General features: G+C 40.4%; 1 protein-coding gene across 1 annotated transcript; it reads left to right on the top strand.

Moving 5' to 3' along the window:
• Positions 1–10613: 10613 nt before the first annotated feature.
• Positions 10614–15825, top strand: cnga1b (cyclic nucleotide gated channel subunit alpha 1b). Its single transcript, XM_061960488.2, has 15 exons — positions 10614–11078; positions 11137–11233; positions 11306–11347; positions 11438–11473; positions 11535–11585; positions 11643–11747; positions 11807–11913; positions 11977–12151; positions 12220–12356; positions 12426–12598; positions 12662–12787; positions 12855–13007; positions 13073–13304; positions 14683–14858; positions 15367–15825. The coding sequence occupies exons 2-15, from the start codon at positions 11151–11153 to the stop codon at positions 15595–15597; spliced, it is 1827 nt and encodes a 608-aa protein (XP_061816472.2). The 5' UTR covers positions 10614–11078; positions 11137–11150; the 3' UTR covers positions 15598–15825.
• The last annotated feature ends 1760 nt before the right edge of the window (positions 15826–17585 follow it).

Below are 17585 nucleotides of genomic sequence, written 5' to 3' on the forward strand. Positions count from 1 at the left end.
CATGCAAACTGCAGTGTACAGCAAATACGCTTTTAGGTAGGAGTGTCCCGGTCCGATATTAGCTCAAAAACGTGCATTTTAAAATATTCGATATAAGCCTCGATACAAGCAGTCCTACAACTTGTTTACATGTGAAAATCTGCACAGCCATTTAACATCTAAATGTCCTCCAATAAGCGCACAAGGTTGGTGTTTTTATGTATTGTAGTCAAGAAATTTACAAAAAGTAAACATTGTAGGCATAAGGCTACTAGGAGCTAGCAGCTACACAACAGCTAAGCACACAATAGCATACAAGCTAGACATACATAATAAGCGTCCTTAATTGACCATGATCTAAAACAGCACATTTGTCAGTATAAGCAGGTATCAAATATACATATAAAATATTCTAAGGCAGATGTGTATTAGAAAGTATCCTATTTAAGTGAGTTATTGTGACCACTTGGTGTCACCAAAAAGCTAATTAGCATCTCCACTTTAACTTAAAATACAGTATATGTCTGTTATAAGGTTAGTGTTTTTATACATATACCATCGTTTTCTGTTTGGGTAATTTCACTTGATCAAACTTTCTGTAATATTCCACACAACAAATTGATAAAAGTGTGTCGTTTGATTTGGGGTAATATCGTATTGGTTTAATATCGGTAACAGCCAATACGCAAGACTCCAATATCGGAAATGAAAAAGTTGTACCAGGACACTTACTGTCAGTGGCCTTGTGGTTACCATGAATTGATTTACGTGGACCCCGACTTAAACAAGTTGAAAAACGTATTCGGGTGTTACCATTTAATGGTCAATTGTACGGAATATGTACTGTACTGTGCAATCTACTAATAAAAGTTTCAATCAATCAATCAATCAGAGTGTCCGCTCTGAGATCGGTAGGTCGTGAGTTCAAACCCCGGCTGAGTCATACGAAAGACTATAAAAATGGGACCCATTACCTCCCTGCTTGGCACTCCGCATCAAGGGTTGGAATTAGGGGTTAAATCACCAAAATGATTCCCAGACGCGGCCACCGCTGCTGCTCATTGCTCCCCTCACCTCCCAGGGGGTGGAACAAGCGGATGGGTCAAATGCAGAGAGTAATTTCACCACACCTAGTGTGTGTGTGACTATCAGTGGTACTTTATTAAGTAGGCTTCTAAGTAGATTTTTAAAAAGCAACCATGTGTGGTAGTTTTTCCAGCCTGCAGCCGTCAGCTTCATATCCAGTAACAGCCCTGATAGAAGATAGCTGTTAGCCTATAGCTGCCTTTCAAGCAGTTGACCCATGGGTTTGTTCCTGGCCTGCTTCCTATTTTTTGTGGACTTGTTGTCAATACATCGTGTAAAGTTGTGATGTGAATAAAGAGGACTGACTCACGGCACACACGGATGGTTTTGATCCTCATTCTGGTCTGAGGTTTATTGCTACCAGAAATACTTCAAATTATTGTTTACTTTCACTTGTAAATCATTTATATGACCTTGGACGCTCAGCGCCACCTGCTGGTTGCTTCATATTGTAGCTGACACACACACACACACACACACACACACACACACACACACACACACACACACACACACACACACACATGTTATCATTTGTAATGGGGACCCAGTTTTTGATCATCACTTGTGGGGACCACCCTTTCTGCAGGTTGTGGAGGCATAAAAAAATAGGTAAAGTGGCCACTGCCTAGTTAGCTCATACACGTCTTTAAATCTCTGGATTGATGAAGTAATGTGCTGATCATTCTTACTGGGGACCCTGGGGAAAAGAGTTAATATGGTTCATGGGGACCAAATTTTAATAATTTTGCATAATTCACACAAATTTGTACGTGACTACTGAGGACCATTTAAAAAAAAAGCAGCGAGTGCAGTACCAGCTACAGCCCAATGAGGGGGCTGCTGTGCAAATGTCTCACGCTCAAACTATCCAGTAAACATGTTTTATGGGCCAAAGCTTAAAAATCACTCAGGCATCTTCAGAATGGATCTGACTATCATTTAAAAAGGTTTCCCTTTAGAGGACCTGTTTTTTTGTCCCAATACCGTCAGAGGTCCCCTAAAGGTGACTGTGTAAACAGAGCGATGTCCCCATTAAGTAAGCATTGCCAGAACACACACACACACACACACACACACACACACACTCACTCACTGTTAGAATAATTATGTATATATTATCATCATAACTTTATGCTTAAGGGCCATACTATAAAGTATTGTCAATTTGTGCAGAGCTAGCAATCCAAAAGATTGCTAGCCTCGTTATCAGTGTTGTGTGCAGACTCGGCCTGCTGGCAGCCAAGGCCGAATATTTGGTTCCAAGACCAGACAAAGCAGAGACTGAGCGATATCACCAAGTGTCAACATATTTGCATTTTTGTATAACCATATATTGTGTCTTACTGAAGTTGTCGAGATTACCCCTTTCCCTCAGTCACCGTGATGTAATAGGGCCATTTCCTAATAAATGGAGGAGGCGCACGGGCTTTTCTTTAGAACGTAGTTTGGATCTGTAACTAGAGTACAGCCCAAAACACGTGTCTCCTCATGAGCTAAATTGAACTCCGTCTCTGATTCATTCCTTGCTTCTTGTCTGATTAGTAGATGTCAACAGTGTTTGCACCTGACATCTCTTTGGTCCTTCGAGCCGGATCCCAATACGTCTGACGATTCCAGCCTGGTGAGTAAAACCAGAAGACCATGGCACCCACATCTCCCATTGAGGAGCTGCTTTTTCTGCACCCTGGCTGGATCTGACGACTGACGGGGAACCGAGGACAAGAGGAAGGAACGCAGATTTCAGTGAGTACGTTTTGAATTACAAAGGAAAAATAGCGTGTGACTGAGGGTTACGACGCATAGAAGAAGAAAAAAAAAGCGTGTAACTAAGGGTTACGACGCATACAAAAAGCGTGTGACTAAGGGTTACGACGCAAAAACAAACCCTGTAAATCCTAGGCTCTAACAGGTAAAAAGGCCTACAAATCAGAAGGACGTCGGAGTCCGCAAAGAATGAAACTTCCGTAAGATTCAACATTGAAAATAAACCAAATTAAGGACATCGGAGTCCACGTAAAAACCGACAATTCTAAAACAGAAGAGGCCATATAAGGACGTCGGAGTCCACAAGTACTGAAACCTCCGTAAAACAAGTGTGAAAGGTATGAACGTGAGAGTGTGTGGGAGTTATCGCCACTAGGCGATCACTCCATACTAAAGTTGTGAGAAGTAATAGTGGGTTATTGTGGAGGCATCAGGCAAGACATCTCCACTGGGGGAAAAACCTCCAGTAGAAGTGACATGTACCACAATAATAAATTGAACCACTATCTTACAACAAAGACAAAAGTAATCCTTATAAGTTCGGCTCTGTAAAGTACGACGGATTACTCCAAATTCTCAAAATGGAAAGAGGGACCCAAAGAAACGCAGATCTGATATGGTCTATTACAATCTATTATAACCAAAATAGGAGAAAACAACAACGGCAGCAGTTACACCCTACTGCATGTTGGCGTTGTGGCAGAGAAGGACATTTAGCACGAGACTGTCCTGAGAAAAAACAAAACGTAGATCAGCGTTAAACAAATTCTAATCAGAGGACATACTAAGTTATGAGAACTTAAGTAAACAGACAGCAAGTAAACCAGAAATAATAATTGAAATAAATAACAAAGAAAGCAAATTTCTATGTGACACTGAAGCATGTAGAATTACATGTAGAGAATAAAACTAAATGGAAATAAATGTCTGCAAGATAAGAAGTCTGTCCAGTGTTTACAAGGACGAGACGTCATGAACTGTGCTCGGATTAGTAATAGATAGATAGCACTCTATTGATTCCTTCAGGAGAGTTCCCTCAGGAAAATTAAAATCCCAGCAGCAGTGTACAAAATTGAGATTGAGTTTAAAAAGTAAAAAGTAAATAATGGGGGTATAAATGGAAACAAAATAGAAAAATATTATAATAGAATAAAAATAAAAAGCAACAATGAGAATGAAAATATAACAGTAAAATAAGAATATCACAAGAGAAACTAGGCATTAATGACCATGTTATGAAAAAGTATTGCACTGTTATTGTTTTGCATCCCCTGTCATCCTAGCTCCCCCAGAGAGGAGTTGTACAGTCTAATGGCGTGTGAGACAAAGGATTTTTTTTTTGTCTAAATCATATCTAAAGTTTAAAATTCTAAAATTCAGGTTATGAAGGAGGAATGATTGTTAAGAGATAAATAAAGATGCATGACATTAAAAGGTTTTGGATTGCTGCTGACCCTGTTGTATTTTATAAGACTGATTTATTCTGGATTGTTGTGTTTGTATTGTGAAAAGAGAGAGAGGGAGAAAGACAGAGAGAGAGAGCAGGTGAAGGAAGATTGAGGGTGAAGAGAATGGATTGAGAAAATATGGAAAAAGAATGTTTATAACCTTACGTTAAGTGAATGGTTTCTAGGAGAGGAGAACAGAAAATAGAAACATTGTGTGAAGTGTAAGGAAGAGATGGATACAGGATGTTGTTTGTAAAGGAAAACGAAAGTGAAGAAAAGATGAGAAAGTGACAAATGAAGGTATTCACAAGTGGTAGGCTGTTGGTTGTGGTTCGCTGCAAGTTTGTGTATTTGTTTGTTTGGTAGTTTAAGTGAAATGGGAAGAAATCAATAGGAAGAATTAATGCAAAATGGAATAAACTAATGCGAACAAGAGATAATGGGGGATATTGAAATAAGATATGAAGAAAATGTAGATTGAAGATATACATGTATGTTTGGATATATAAATAGCGCTTTTATATATACAAATATATATGTATATATATCTATAATTAAAATAATGGAACAAATAAAAACCTAGATTAATAACTATAATAAGAGTCGATATGTATAGCATGATAAAATGATATAAAATAAGTTACATGTTTAGAGGCTGAGGAAGAAAAAAAAAAAAGAAAAAGAAAAACGCTCTTCGAGTGTGTTCGCCTTATCTCTTAGAATGTGCACTCACGCACACACATAACCTTGTGTGTGTGTGTGTGTGTGTGTGTGTGTGTGTGTGTGTGTGTGCGTATGGCGCACCAGGAGTGCAAGTTAGAAAATAAATGTATTAAGTGTAAGTTTTAAGTTGTTTAACTTTAAAGTGTAGTCTAACATTCTTAGGTTAGAATATTTTTTAGACATTTGCAGTACACCATACATCTGGGTGGTGAGCTATGATAAGATAATGGCATAACATGAAATAAATAAAGAGGCATGGCAATCTCAACAGCTTTCAGTTAGCTATAGACTTTTGATGATATAATATGAGTAACTATAACCATTACAACTGTTTGCTTTGAATATTGTTGAATAATAATTACAAATAAAACATTAAGAATTGGAAGAATGTCTCTTCTGAGTTGTAAAATTATAGTTAATACACTTAGACAGTTTTTAGTGGGTTTAAAATGTTATTTAAAATTACATGAAGTAATAGGTATAACATTTGAATTAGGAATATTGATTTAGTGTTTATTAGGACAATAAATGCTGTAATTTTAAACATCATATGCAGGATTGGACACATTTCACAGTGATTGATATCAGTAATGCATTCTTCTCGATACCAATACATAAATAAAGTCAATTTTGGTTTGCATTTACTTATAAAGGGAAAAGATACACCTATACAAGACTACCTCAAGGGTATGCGGAAAGTCAGACAATCTTTTCACAAGCAATGCATGCAAGCATGTCCAAATTCGACCCTCCAGGAGGAAGAAAAAGGTCTTGATATACGTGGATGACATATTATTAGCATCACCGGATAAGGAAACCTATAGAAAAGATACATTAGCCTTATTAAATCATCTACACAGTGAAGGACACGAAGTAAGCAAAACAAAAGTCCAATTATGCAAAACAGAAGTAAAATATCTAGGACATTCTCTAAACAAAGATGGACGCACTATTGTGGGAAGCAGAAAAACAGCAGTGCTGCAAGCACCAAAACTACAAACAAAGAAGCAAATTGTCATTTCTAGGATTAACTAATTACTGTAGAAGTTGGATACCAAATTACACAGAAATAGTAGCTCCATTAAGTAAATTAATGTATGAAAAAGATCTAAAAATGTCAACACCATAGAGTGGAATTTAGAAGCTAAAGCAGCATTCTGTGAAATAAAAATAGAATAGGATATGTGCGGTTGTTACAGCAACTGAAGTTTTGAAAGCTATCAAATGAGCATCAAATGACTCAATGCAAGCGGCACAACTAGTAACACTAAAGCAAGTAAATTAATAAGATCAAAATGTTACAATACACACAGATAGTCAATATGCATTCTCAACAGTGCACACATTTGCACAACACTGGCAAAATAGAGGAATGATAACGTCAACGGGAAACCTTGTAACACATAGAGAACTATTAAAAGTAATATTAAAAGCGGTACAGTTAGCAGCTAAAATAGCAATGTGCAAATGTGTGGCACACACCAACGGAACGGACGCAATATCTGTCACACGTGGGTTATGCAGCTTGCTGCGGTTCCTTCTTTCAATGCAAAAAGACGGCTCTGGACGAAGGTGTAAAGGTAGGATGGGATTTATTAACATAAATCATCCAACTACCAAAAACACAAACAACATAAGAAGAAAGGCGTGCCTAAAACACGTCAAGCTAAGACTAAAACAGAAGCTATGGCATGGAACAAGAAACTTAATTGGTACAAGCGTGACACAAACAGTGTGACATAAATAATGAAGCCAGGCTCACTGACTGGCAGAGGTAACTTAAATAATGCCTCTGATTGGTGCTCGGGAAGCAGGTGAGCGGGCGAGCACTAATCAGAGACAGGTGAACAAAATAAGTCGCCATGGTGACAAAAACAAACAAGGAAGCCTAAACGGGAACTAAAGAAGTCCAAAATTAACAGAACATAACTAAACAAAACATGATCCGGACCACGGATCATGACAATATCACGTTTGCGGACAAAACAGCAAAACAAACAGCAGAAGAAGAAATACAAGGTTTTAAACTACAAACTAGTGAAATGAATAATGATATACTAAAAGACATGCAACAACAAAGTACTCCAAAAGAAAAAGATAAATGGAAAAATAAACCAAAAAAAAAGAACAAAAACAAAAAACGGAGCCACGTTGAACAAAGACGACATCTATGTATGTCCAGACAATAAACGAATTTTACCAAAAAAAATCTGTATAAGTAGGCAGCAGTATTGAGCCATGGTTGTACTCATGTCTCAACAGGAGGGATGGTGACCCTTATACAGAAGTACTATACTACCTACAGCTTTTATTCTTATTCAAAAAATAAATAAAAATAAAAATGTGTAGGTCATGCATGACCTGTGCGAGGCCAATTCCCCAAAACCAAAACACCCGTTCCAGCATCTATGCATGGATTTTATTGAACAAAATAGGAGTGAAGAAAAACAGTGTTGTCTGGTCATAGTAGATGCATTTTCAAAGTGGGTAGAAATATTTCCTAAAGGAAAAGCAGATGTGCTAACAGTAGTAAAAGCATTATGCAAAGATATAATACCAAGATAGGGTATAACTAAATCTATACATGACAATGGACCTCAATTTGTAAATCAATTAATCAAGAATAAGAAGCTATTTAACCAACAGGAAGCAATATGTGAAGATGGGTGAAAATATGTCAACACGGCTAGATATATCTTGTGGTGTACCCCAGGGATCAATACTGGGACCAAGATTGTTTAATATTTATACAAACGACATTTGTAAAGCTACAAAGGACTTAAAGTTAGTTTTATTTGCGGACGACACAACTGCTTTCTGTTCAGGAGAGAACACACAGAAGATAATACAAATAACAGAATAAATGAACAAATTTAAAAAAAATGGTTTGACTCTTTGAATCTCAGTAAAACTAAAATAATGCTATTTGGTAACAGTAGAAAAGAGCATCAAACACGAATACAAATAGACGGAGTAGATATTGAAAGGGTAAAAGAAACAAGATTTTGGGGAGTATTAATAGATGATCAAATGAACTGGAAATCTTATATACAAAACATACAACATAAGGTGGCAAAAAAACCAAAAACATTTCAATAATGAATAAAGCAAAATACATCCTGGGCCAAAACTCACTTCATATTCTCTACTGCTCGCTCGTGTTAAACTTAAAAGGATTCCCACCACGGGAACAGACTGGCCAAATTACTGGTGGTACCTCACAGGACATCCAATACGGGGGAACTGGACACTCTGGTCACTACATATATTATACTGTAGTATAGATTATATGTATTATTCTACTTATTTTGTGTCTGGTTTTGTATTTGTTTTGTATCATCCCGTGAGGTGTATATTATTTTTTGTTATATTTGGATGCATTTGTTTGGTTTGTAAGCTTGTGAATCTGGGCTATCCATTAAGTAAGACTACTTATTATGTTGAAGGGGGCAGGAAATATAAGATTCTCTTTATCCTGTTCCTTCTCAAGCATAGGTGTGTAAATATGTGTTCAGTTGCCAAAGTTTTGAATTGTCTATTGATAATGAATGAATGAATTACTGGCCCCGGGAGATAGTGAAGAAGCTAAATTCTTTAAAAGTCGAATAACTCTGAAACATTAAGGCCCAAATCTAGTGTTAACCATATCACTCCCTGATGGACAAAATAGACCACCCAATTCCACACTGTTCAACACGTCCAGATGGGGTTTCCAATTATGGGCATGGTCAAGTGGACTAGACCCATATTTCCTGGTGATTGTTTGCATAAATCAAACCATGCGCAACACCGAATAACCCAGAGTGTTCTAAACGCGCTGGAAGTCACAGTTGTAAGCGTAACATTTGATGATGTGGATAAATGTTCAAAGTAACAACTGGTGTGTAATAATTGGTTCCTCCTTTGGCTGTTAATTGGTTACTCATGGCAAAAAGGTTTAATTGAAGTAATCAGCGAAACAACTCCTGAATGGAATTGCACTACATGGGACAAAATCTAGCCTGTAACCAAAGAAACAAAGCAGAAACCAATATTTGATAAACATGTGACAAAAGCTAATTACACCTGCATTAACATACTAGGCTCTGGACAACAGTTAGGAAACTTATCGTCAGACAACTGCTTACACATAGTAAATGTATCAATATTTGTACAAAAATTGTTAACACGTCTGAACAGTTTGATATCCGAACATTGGAAAAGAACTACACGTGATGTAAACTGGCAAAGTGTTGGAGATCCAACTTATATCGATACAATAGGTGTCCCCAGAGGTGTACCTGACGAGTACAAATTGGTAAATCAAGTTGCAGAATCATCCGTCTGCTGGTGGTGTACGATTAACAAGAATGTTGACAGAATAAACTACGTCCACTACAACGTACAGAGATTAGGAAATTGGACAAAGGCCGGACTTGAAGTCGTCACTGATCAACTCGCCGCAACCTCCCTTAAGGCCTTTCAAAACCGTATGGCGCCAGACATGTTGTTAGCGGAAAAAGGAGATGTGTGCGCAATATTGGGTGAACAGTGTTGTACTTCATACCAAAATACACTGATGCAGAAGATAGCCTGACTAGAGCACTGGAAGGCCTTCGCACCCTCAACGGTAAAATGGAAGAGCACTCACCTATGTGGGATGGATGGTTGAATGTGTTCGGCAAATACAAGTCCTTGGTATCATCAATTCTAGTATCTATGGCTGTGTTTGCAGCAAAACTGACGTTGTGTGGATGTAGTTGTATTCCCTGTCTGGGTTCTCTGCTTAACCGTCTGATTACCACAGCGATTAGCCCAGCAGATGATAGAACTGTTCAGATGCACCTTCTGGCGGACGACAAGAAAGATGAATCTGATGACGAGGATACCTACCTGGACGGTGTTCCTGATCTGTTTCCAGACCCTGGTGACTATATATATATATAAAAATATGATGATGTTGAACTCTGAGTGTAAACATAACTTGGCCCTAAAGAAATTAACTATTAACTGAAAATCGCAAGAAGTTATTGGGGATAAGAAGATTCTGGGGAAGTTATGTGATAAACAGGAGGGAAATGTTAGAATAATTATGTATATATTATCATCATAACTTTATGCTTAAGGGCCATACTATAAAGTATTGTCAATTTGTGCAGAGCTAGCAATCCAAAAGATTGCTAGCCTCGTTATCAGTGTTGTGTGCAGACTCGGCCTGCTGGCAGCCAAGGCCGAATATTTGGTTCCAAGACCAGACAAAGCAGAGACTGAGCGATATCACCAAGTGTCAACATATTTGCATTTTTGTATAACCATATATTGTGTCTTACTGAAGTTGTCGAGATTACCCCTTTCCCTCAGTCACCGTGATGTAATAGGGCCATTTCCTAATAAATGGAGGAGGCGCACGGGCTTTTCTTTAGAACGTAGTTTGGATCTGTAACTAGAGTACAGCCCAAAACACGTGTCTCCTCATGAGCTAAATTGAACTCCGTCTCTGATTCATTCCTTGCTTCTTGTCTGATTAGTAGATGTCAACAGTGTTTGCACCTGACACTCACTCACTCACTCACTCACTCACTCACTCACTCACTCACTCACTCACTCACACACACACTCACACAAACACACACACACGCACACACAAACAGTGTTAATCCTATCAAAGCTGCCTGTTCCCGTGCATCTGTGCTGACTCAGCTAAATGAGCGCTGTTGATGCTAAATGCTCCACCCTTCACTTTTTCAACTTTTTGTTGTTCTTGTTTGTTCAGGTGATCTTTCTCTAGACAAGTGGACATTTGAAAAGTAAAAAATGTTCATCAAAAGTTTAGTTTTGCTCAAGGACAGGGAAGTAAGTGTGTATGTGAGGCGTGGGTTATTATCCCTCCTCTAATCTCTTTATCTTGGCCTGGCCGATCGCCTGAACACTTCTGCTGCGTTCTGAAAAAACTTTGCACGTTTCTTTGTGTGTATTCAAAAGTTGTTTTGAGTGTTAAAGACAGGGGGTAGGGTGCACCTCTGTTTCATGGGCGATGGATTCACTGGGCAGACTGCGGCTGTAGAAGACCTCATTGGGCACGTTATCATCTGACAGGTCAGTGACGGAAATAGCAAACTATGACTTGCGTCTTCAAAATTACCTTTCATGCCAGCAGAGAAGCACCTGATGGCCAGGGTGGCGCCGCTAGACCCGCCCAACCTGGGTCTTGAGGACATGGAAGGCAAGTCGGACTTGGCTATGACGGACAGGTAGGAGTCGTTGTCATGGAAACGAGAGATTAAAATAGAGCATATAAATATGTGAGTTGTGTTGTGTTTCAGGCGTGTCAAACTTTTGTTTAACATCAACAACAGCAACAACAAGTAACAACCACACACACACGCGCGCGCGCGCGCACGCACACACACACATGTGTGGCGTACGTATGCTTTATGCTCTTCTTGTTCTTCAAGGAAGGAAAAGAAGAAGAAAAAGAAAGAGAAGAAAAAGTAAGTTGGGTTTGCTGTCTGGTTCTTTGCTGTCTCTGGTTGTTGTTTGGTTCCTCCACAGCAAGGAGAAGAAGAAAGAGGAGAAGGAAGAGAAAGAGACGAAGGAGGCAGTGTAGGTTTAATGTGATGAAGATTTACCATGTGTGTTTATAATACTAACGTGTGTTAGTGTGCAAGAGATCACTGTCGTGGACCCGGCAGGAAACACCTATTATCACTGGCTGTTCATCATCACGGTTCCTGTTATGTACAACTGGACCATCATCATTGCCAGGTAACATCCTTGTCCACACGTCCCAGCACACCTGTCCTCATCATACGTGTATGTGCCAGGGCTTGCTTTGAGGAACTGCAGACGGACTATGTGCTGTACTGGTTCCTTTTGGATTTTTGCTGCGATTTGCTGTACCTCGCCGACATGGTCTTCAGAACTAGGACGGGTCTGTATGCATGCGGTGGTGTGCTTTAATGAGGCGCCCGTGTGACCACGCGTGTACGTGCAGGCTACCTGGAGCAGGGTCTTCTCGTGAAGGACGAGCAGAAGCTGCGTGAGCGCTACTCGAAGAGCTTCCAGTTCAAATTGGACCTGCTCTCTATGATCCCTACTGATGTTCTGTATGTTCTTCTGGGCCTCAACTACCCTGAGATCCGCCTCAACAAGCTGCTGAGGTTCAACAGGTGGATACCACAGTGCTTGGATGACATCAGCAGTGCCTGGCAATCGTCTTGACATGTCTCCATGGCAGGATGCTGGAGTTCTTCCAAAGGACTGAGACCAGAACTAGCTACCCTAATGCGCTGCGAATCTCCAACCTGGTCATGTATATCGTCATCATCATCCACTGGAATGCCTGCCTCTACTACTCATTTTCCAAGGCTATTGGTGAGCGTTCTGAGATCTGAGTTGGGCCTCAGCCGAGTCCACTAACGCCTTTTTCCTGCGTGCCTTCAGGTTTTGGTTCGGACAGGTTTGTTTATCCTAACCCCGCAGATCCAGAGTTTGGACGCCTGGTAAGAAAGTACGCCTACAGCATGTACTGGTCCACGCTGACGCTCACCACAATCGGCGAAACTCCACCGCCTGTCGAGAACTCTGAGTACTTCTTTGTGGTCACCGACTTTTTGGTGGGTTCTTGGCTGCCAGCTCAATTGCGTTAGCATCGGGTTTTACCTCCCCGCCTGTCGCAGGTAGGTGTGCTGATCTTTGCCACCATCGTGGGCAATGTGGGCTCCATGATCACCAACATGAACGCTGCCCGCGCCGACTTCCAAGCCCGCATCGACGCCATTAAGCAGTACATGAGCTTCCGCAAGGTCAGTGGGGTAGCGTAAAGGTCAACAAGAAGTCATGTTTGAGGCAGAAGTGCTTTCTGCTATCCAGGTAACCAAGGACCTGGAGAAGCGCGTCATCAAGTGGTTCGACTTCCTGTGGACCAACAAGAAAGCGGTAGACGAACGGGAGGTGCTCAAGTTCCTTCCAGACAAACTGAGAGCGGAGATCGCCATCAACGTACACCTGGACACACTTAAGAAGGTCAGAGGTCACACACACGTTCCCGCACTTCAGGAGCAACGCCTGTCGTCCATGTTGGGATGCAGGTGCGTATCTTCGCCGACTGCGAGGCGGGGCTACTGGTGGAGCTGGTGTTGAAGCTACAGCCTCAGGTCTACAGTCCCGGGGACTACATCTGCAAGAAGGGCGACATCGGTCGCGAGATGTACATCATCAAGGAGGGAAAGCTTGCCGTGGTGGCCGACGACGGCATCAAACAGTTTGTGGTCCTCAGTGATGGAAGCTACTTTGGGGAAATCAGCATCCTGGCCATCAAAGGTAACCATGTCACGTCACGCAACGTCAAGTAGCGTTACGTCAAGTAGCGTTACGTCAAGTAGCGTTACGTCAAGTAGCGTTACGTCAAGTAGCGTTACGTCAAGTAGCGTTACGTCATGTAGCGTTACGTCATGTAGCGTTACGTCATGTAGCGTTACGTCATGTAGCGTTACGTCATGTAGCGTTACGTCATGGAGCGTTACGTCATGGAGCGTTACGTCATGTAGCGTTACGTCATGTAGCGTTACGTCATGTAGCGTTACGTCATGGAGCGTTACGTCATGAAGCGTTGCGTCAAGTAGCGTTGCGTCAAGTAGCGTTGCGTCAAGTAGCGTTACGTCATGGAGCGTTACGTCAAGTAGCGTTACGTCATGGAGCGTTACGTCATGGAGCGTTACGTCATGTAGCGTTACGTCATGGAGCGTTACGTCATGGAGCGTTACGTCATGGAGCGTTACGTCATGTAGCGTCATATTATGTAGCATCACGGCACGTATAGTAACATCATGTAGCGTCACGTAGTGTAACGTCATGGAGCGTAACGTAGTGCAACGTCATGGAGCATAAAGTAGCGTCACGTCATGTGGTGAGTAACGTGATGTAGCGTCATATTTTGTAGCGCCAAGTAGAGTCACGTCATGTAGCGTCACGTAGTGTAACATAATGTAGCTTTGTGTCACTTCGTGTCACATAGCGTCACGTCATGTAGCGTCACGTCGTGTAGCGTCACGTCATGTAGCGTCACATATTGTAACGTCGTGTAGTGTAACGTCATGTAGTGTAACGTCATGTAGTGTAACGTCATGTATTGTAACGTCATGTATTGTAACGTCATGTATTGTAACATAATGTAGCTTCATGTCACATAGTGCCACGTCACATAGCATCACGTCATAAAGTGTCACTTCACGTAGCGTCACGTCACGTAGCGTCACGTAGCGTCACATCATCTAGCGTCATGTCACCTAGCGTTACGTCACCTAGCGTCACGTCACGTAGCGTCACGTCAACTAGCGTCACGTAGCGTCACGTCACCTAGTGTCACGTAGCGTCACGTCACGTAGCGTCACGTCACGTAGCGTCACGTCACGTAGCGTCACGTCACCTAGTGTCACGTAGCGTCACGTCACGTAGCGTCACGTCACGTAGCGTCACGTCACGTAGCGTCACGTCACGTAGCCTCACATCACGTAGCGTCACATCACGTAGCGTCACATCACGTAGAGTCACGCCATGTAGAGTCACGTAGCGTAATGTCACATCGCGCAATGTCACGTAGCGTAAAGTCACATAGTCTAAAGTCAAGTAGCATCAAGTAGTGTCGTGTAGCGTCACAAGCCATCTGTGTTACTTCACTGGCGCTCTACCTCAATGGCAGGCAGTAAAGCAGGAAACAGACGGACAGCAAACATCCGGAGCATCGGTTACTCCGACCTTTTCTGCCTTTCTAAAGATGACCTGATGGAGGCGCTAACTGAGTACCCTGATGCCAAAGCCTTGCTGGAGGAGAAGGGGAGACAGATCCTAATGAAGGACGGCCTGCTGGATCTGGAGGTATCACTGCCAGGTGTCCTCTGAACCAAACTTTTTGACTCGGGGGCCGCATTGGGTTAAAGCAATTTGGCCGGGGGCTGGGCTGTATATATATATATGTATATATATATATATATGTATATATATATATATATATATATATATATATATATATATATATATATATATATATATACATATATATATATATATATATACATATATATATATGTACATATATATATAGCGCACTTTCCGCGCGCGCGATGATGTCACGTTATCAATGAGAAAATGCATTTTTAGACAATATGATTTGCCTGAGCGGCTAGGAGACACCGTGAGTAGCAAGCGGTACAAAGTGGATGAGAAAAGACAGAAAATAAAATATATATACAGTATATATGTATATATATTTTTTTTTAATACTTGGGGCTTCCCGCGGGCCTGATTTTGGACGCTGGCGGGCTGTAGTTTGGCGACCCCTGCTCTAGACCAATGCTGCCAGCTCATGACTTCTCTTGTCCCGCAGGTTGCGGCACAGGGTCCTGACCCTAAGGAGATGGAGGAGAAGGTAGACCGAATGACTTGCACCCTCAACGTACTGCAGACGCGTTACGCTCGTCTTTTGGCGGAACACGAAGCCACTCACAGCAAGCTCAAGCATCGCATCAACAAACTGGAAAGGAAATTACCTCCGCCCCATCCTGTCCAGCCAGACCATGCGCCAACCCCAACACCTGAGATACAGCCCAGCAAATGACAAACATGTTGTTGATGTCTGTTATAGTATGTATCTACAAAGGAGGACTAGGGACTATGGGCTATGCCTTTGTTAAGCTAATTAGTATAATTTCTAGCATATTGCTTCCAACTTCTGTGTGCTATGGAAAACCATGATTTGTTGATTGGAATGATTCGAAATAAAGGTCCTAAACCTGGTGGCCCGCAGGCTTTCAATCCAGGCTGAATTGAGACGAAATGACTGAATTTTCTTGGCAATAAATCTATTGTGAATCGGTAATTGTCAACATCTGAAACCGCTCCACTTTCTCCATGATTTCTTTTAATAGGAAGCGAATGTGTATGGGGACACAATTATGTTATGTTAAGATTAATACAAAGTAAATAATGTGTGTAAGAATCATGTGACTTATTGAAGTCTCAGGTGTGCAAATGCTGACAACAAATAGTTGTATTTTTATAAATCACAACTTTATTGTAAGAAGTGATGTGCACAACTTTCAGGCCTTGTTTTGTGTGTACATAACCTTCATAAAGTGAGTGTTGAAATGTGGGGCGGTCCTGGATTTGTAAAATCGGACCTGTGCACGACTCACAACTTTTAAGTGGCTTTCTACAGTAGGTCTGTGGGTGATTTGAGTTTGTTAACAGTGATAAAGGCTAAAAAATATATTTGGCAAACGAAAAAGGCTGTTTACAACCATTGTGGGGGGGACATTAACTTTGCAATGTGGTTTAGATTTAGACAAACTTTATAGATTACCAAGGAAAATTGTTTGACACAGTAGCTCAATTACAAGAGGAAATTACAACTAAAACACCAAAAAGAGGGAAAAAATAAATGAAATATAATAGACAAGACCAACAATACAAAAGCAATAATAGTATATAACAACAACAGCAATAGTAATGGTGTAAACTGCTCCTACGTAACATGCACATCAGCTTTGTATATTCCATCCCATCCATCCATTTTCTACCCCTTGTCCCTTTGTATAATAGCAAAGTTTAGCTAGCTATCATTGAATGAATACTCTATTACAGGGGTCCCTAAACTACCGGATCCGGCCCGCCAGCGTCCATAAACCAGCCCTCAGGAAGTCCCAAATAAAAAATGTTTTTTTTAAATTTACTTATTATTTTTTAATCTGTCCTTTCTAATCCATTTTCTACCGCTTGTTACTCTCGGTGTCCCCTAGCCGTCTAAAAAGTCCTTTTTCCATCGATAACGTGACATCAAGTGCGCACTCTTTCAGTCAATTAGTGCGCGAGGAATATATATATGTATATATATATATATATATATATATATATATATATGTATATATATATACATATATATATGTATGTATGTATATATATATATATATATATATATATATATATATGTATATATATATACATATATATATATATATATATATATATATATATATATATATATATATATATATATATATATATATATATATATATATATATATATATATACATATATATATATATATATACCACAGTCCGGCCTCTGGCCAAATTTTTTTAACCCTATGCGGCCCCCGGGTCAAAAAGTTTGAGGACCTTTGCTCTATTATAACAACAACATGACTGCAAATTGTTAGTAGGTTCTCTTGAACTGCTAATGTGTGTGTGCATGTAAGTGTGGTTGAGACAGCAGTGATTGACAGGGATGGATGTGCAAATTCTTCAGGCCGACAAGGATTTTTTTTTTTCAACATGATTAAAAATTGTAAAAAGTATATACATTTTAAAACATATGTTCTCTTAACCACGAATGGTAACATAAACTTGTCGGTGGTGTTCTTGTTATATTTTTGGTTTATGTAATGTACATTTAAGCAAGTTGCTCCTTTATTACATTGAATATTAATAGTTTGGATACAATATCATTTAAATTTACCATAAGATCTGGCCCAAAAGGGACAAGCGGTAGGAAATGGATGGATGGATGGACAAATGTTGATGACCCCTGCCTACTCTTTAACGCTG

Source organism: Nerophis lumbriciformis, linkage group LG05, assembly GCF_033978685.3.
Source record: "Nerophis lumbriciformis linkage group LG05, RoL_Nlum_v2.1, whole genome shotgun sequence".
Classification (NCBI taxonomy): Eukaryota; Metazoa; Chordata; class Actinopteri; order Syngnathiformes; family Syngnathidae; genus Nerophis; species Nerophis lumbriciformis.

Bases quoted from the DNA above. Each gene is read 5' to 3' on its own strand.
- cnga1b (XM_061960488.2), top strand. From the start codon at position 11,151: ATGGCCAGGGTGGCGCCGCTAGACCCGCCCAACCTGGGTCTTGAGGAC. The intron at 11,586-11,642 runs GTAGGTTTAATG...AACGTGTGTTAG, and splicing joins AAAGAGACGAAGGAGGCAGT to TGTGCAAGAGATCACTGTCG. The intron at 13,008-13,072 runs GTCAGAGGTCAC...GTTGGGATGCAG, and splicing joins ACCTGGACACACTTAAGAAG to GTGCGTATCTTCGCCGACTG.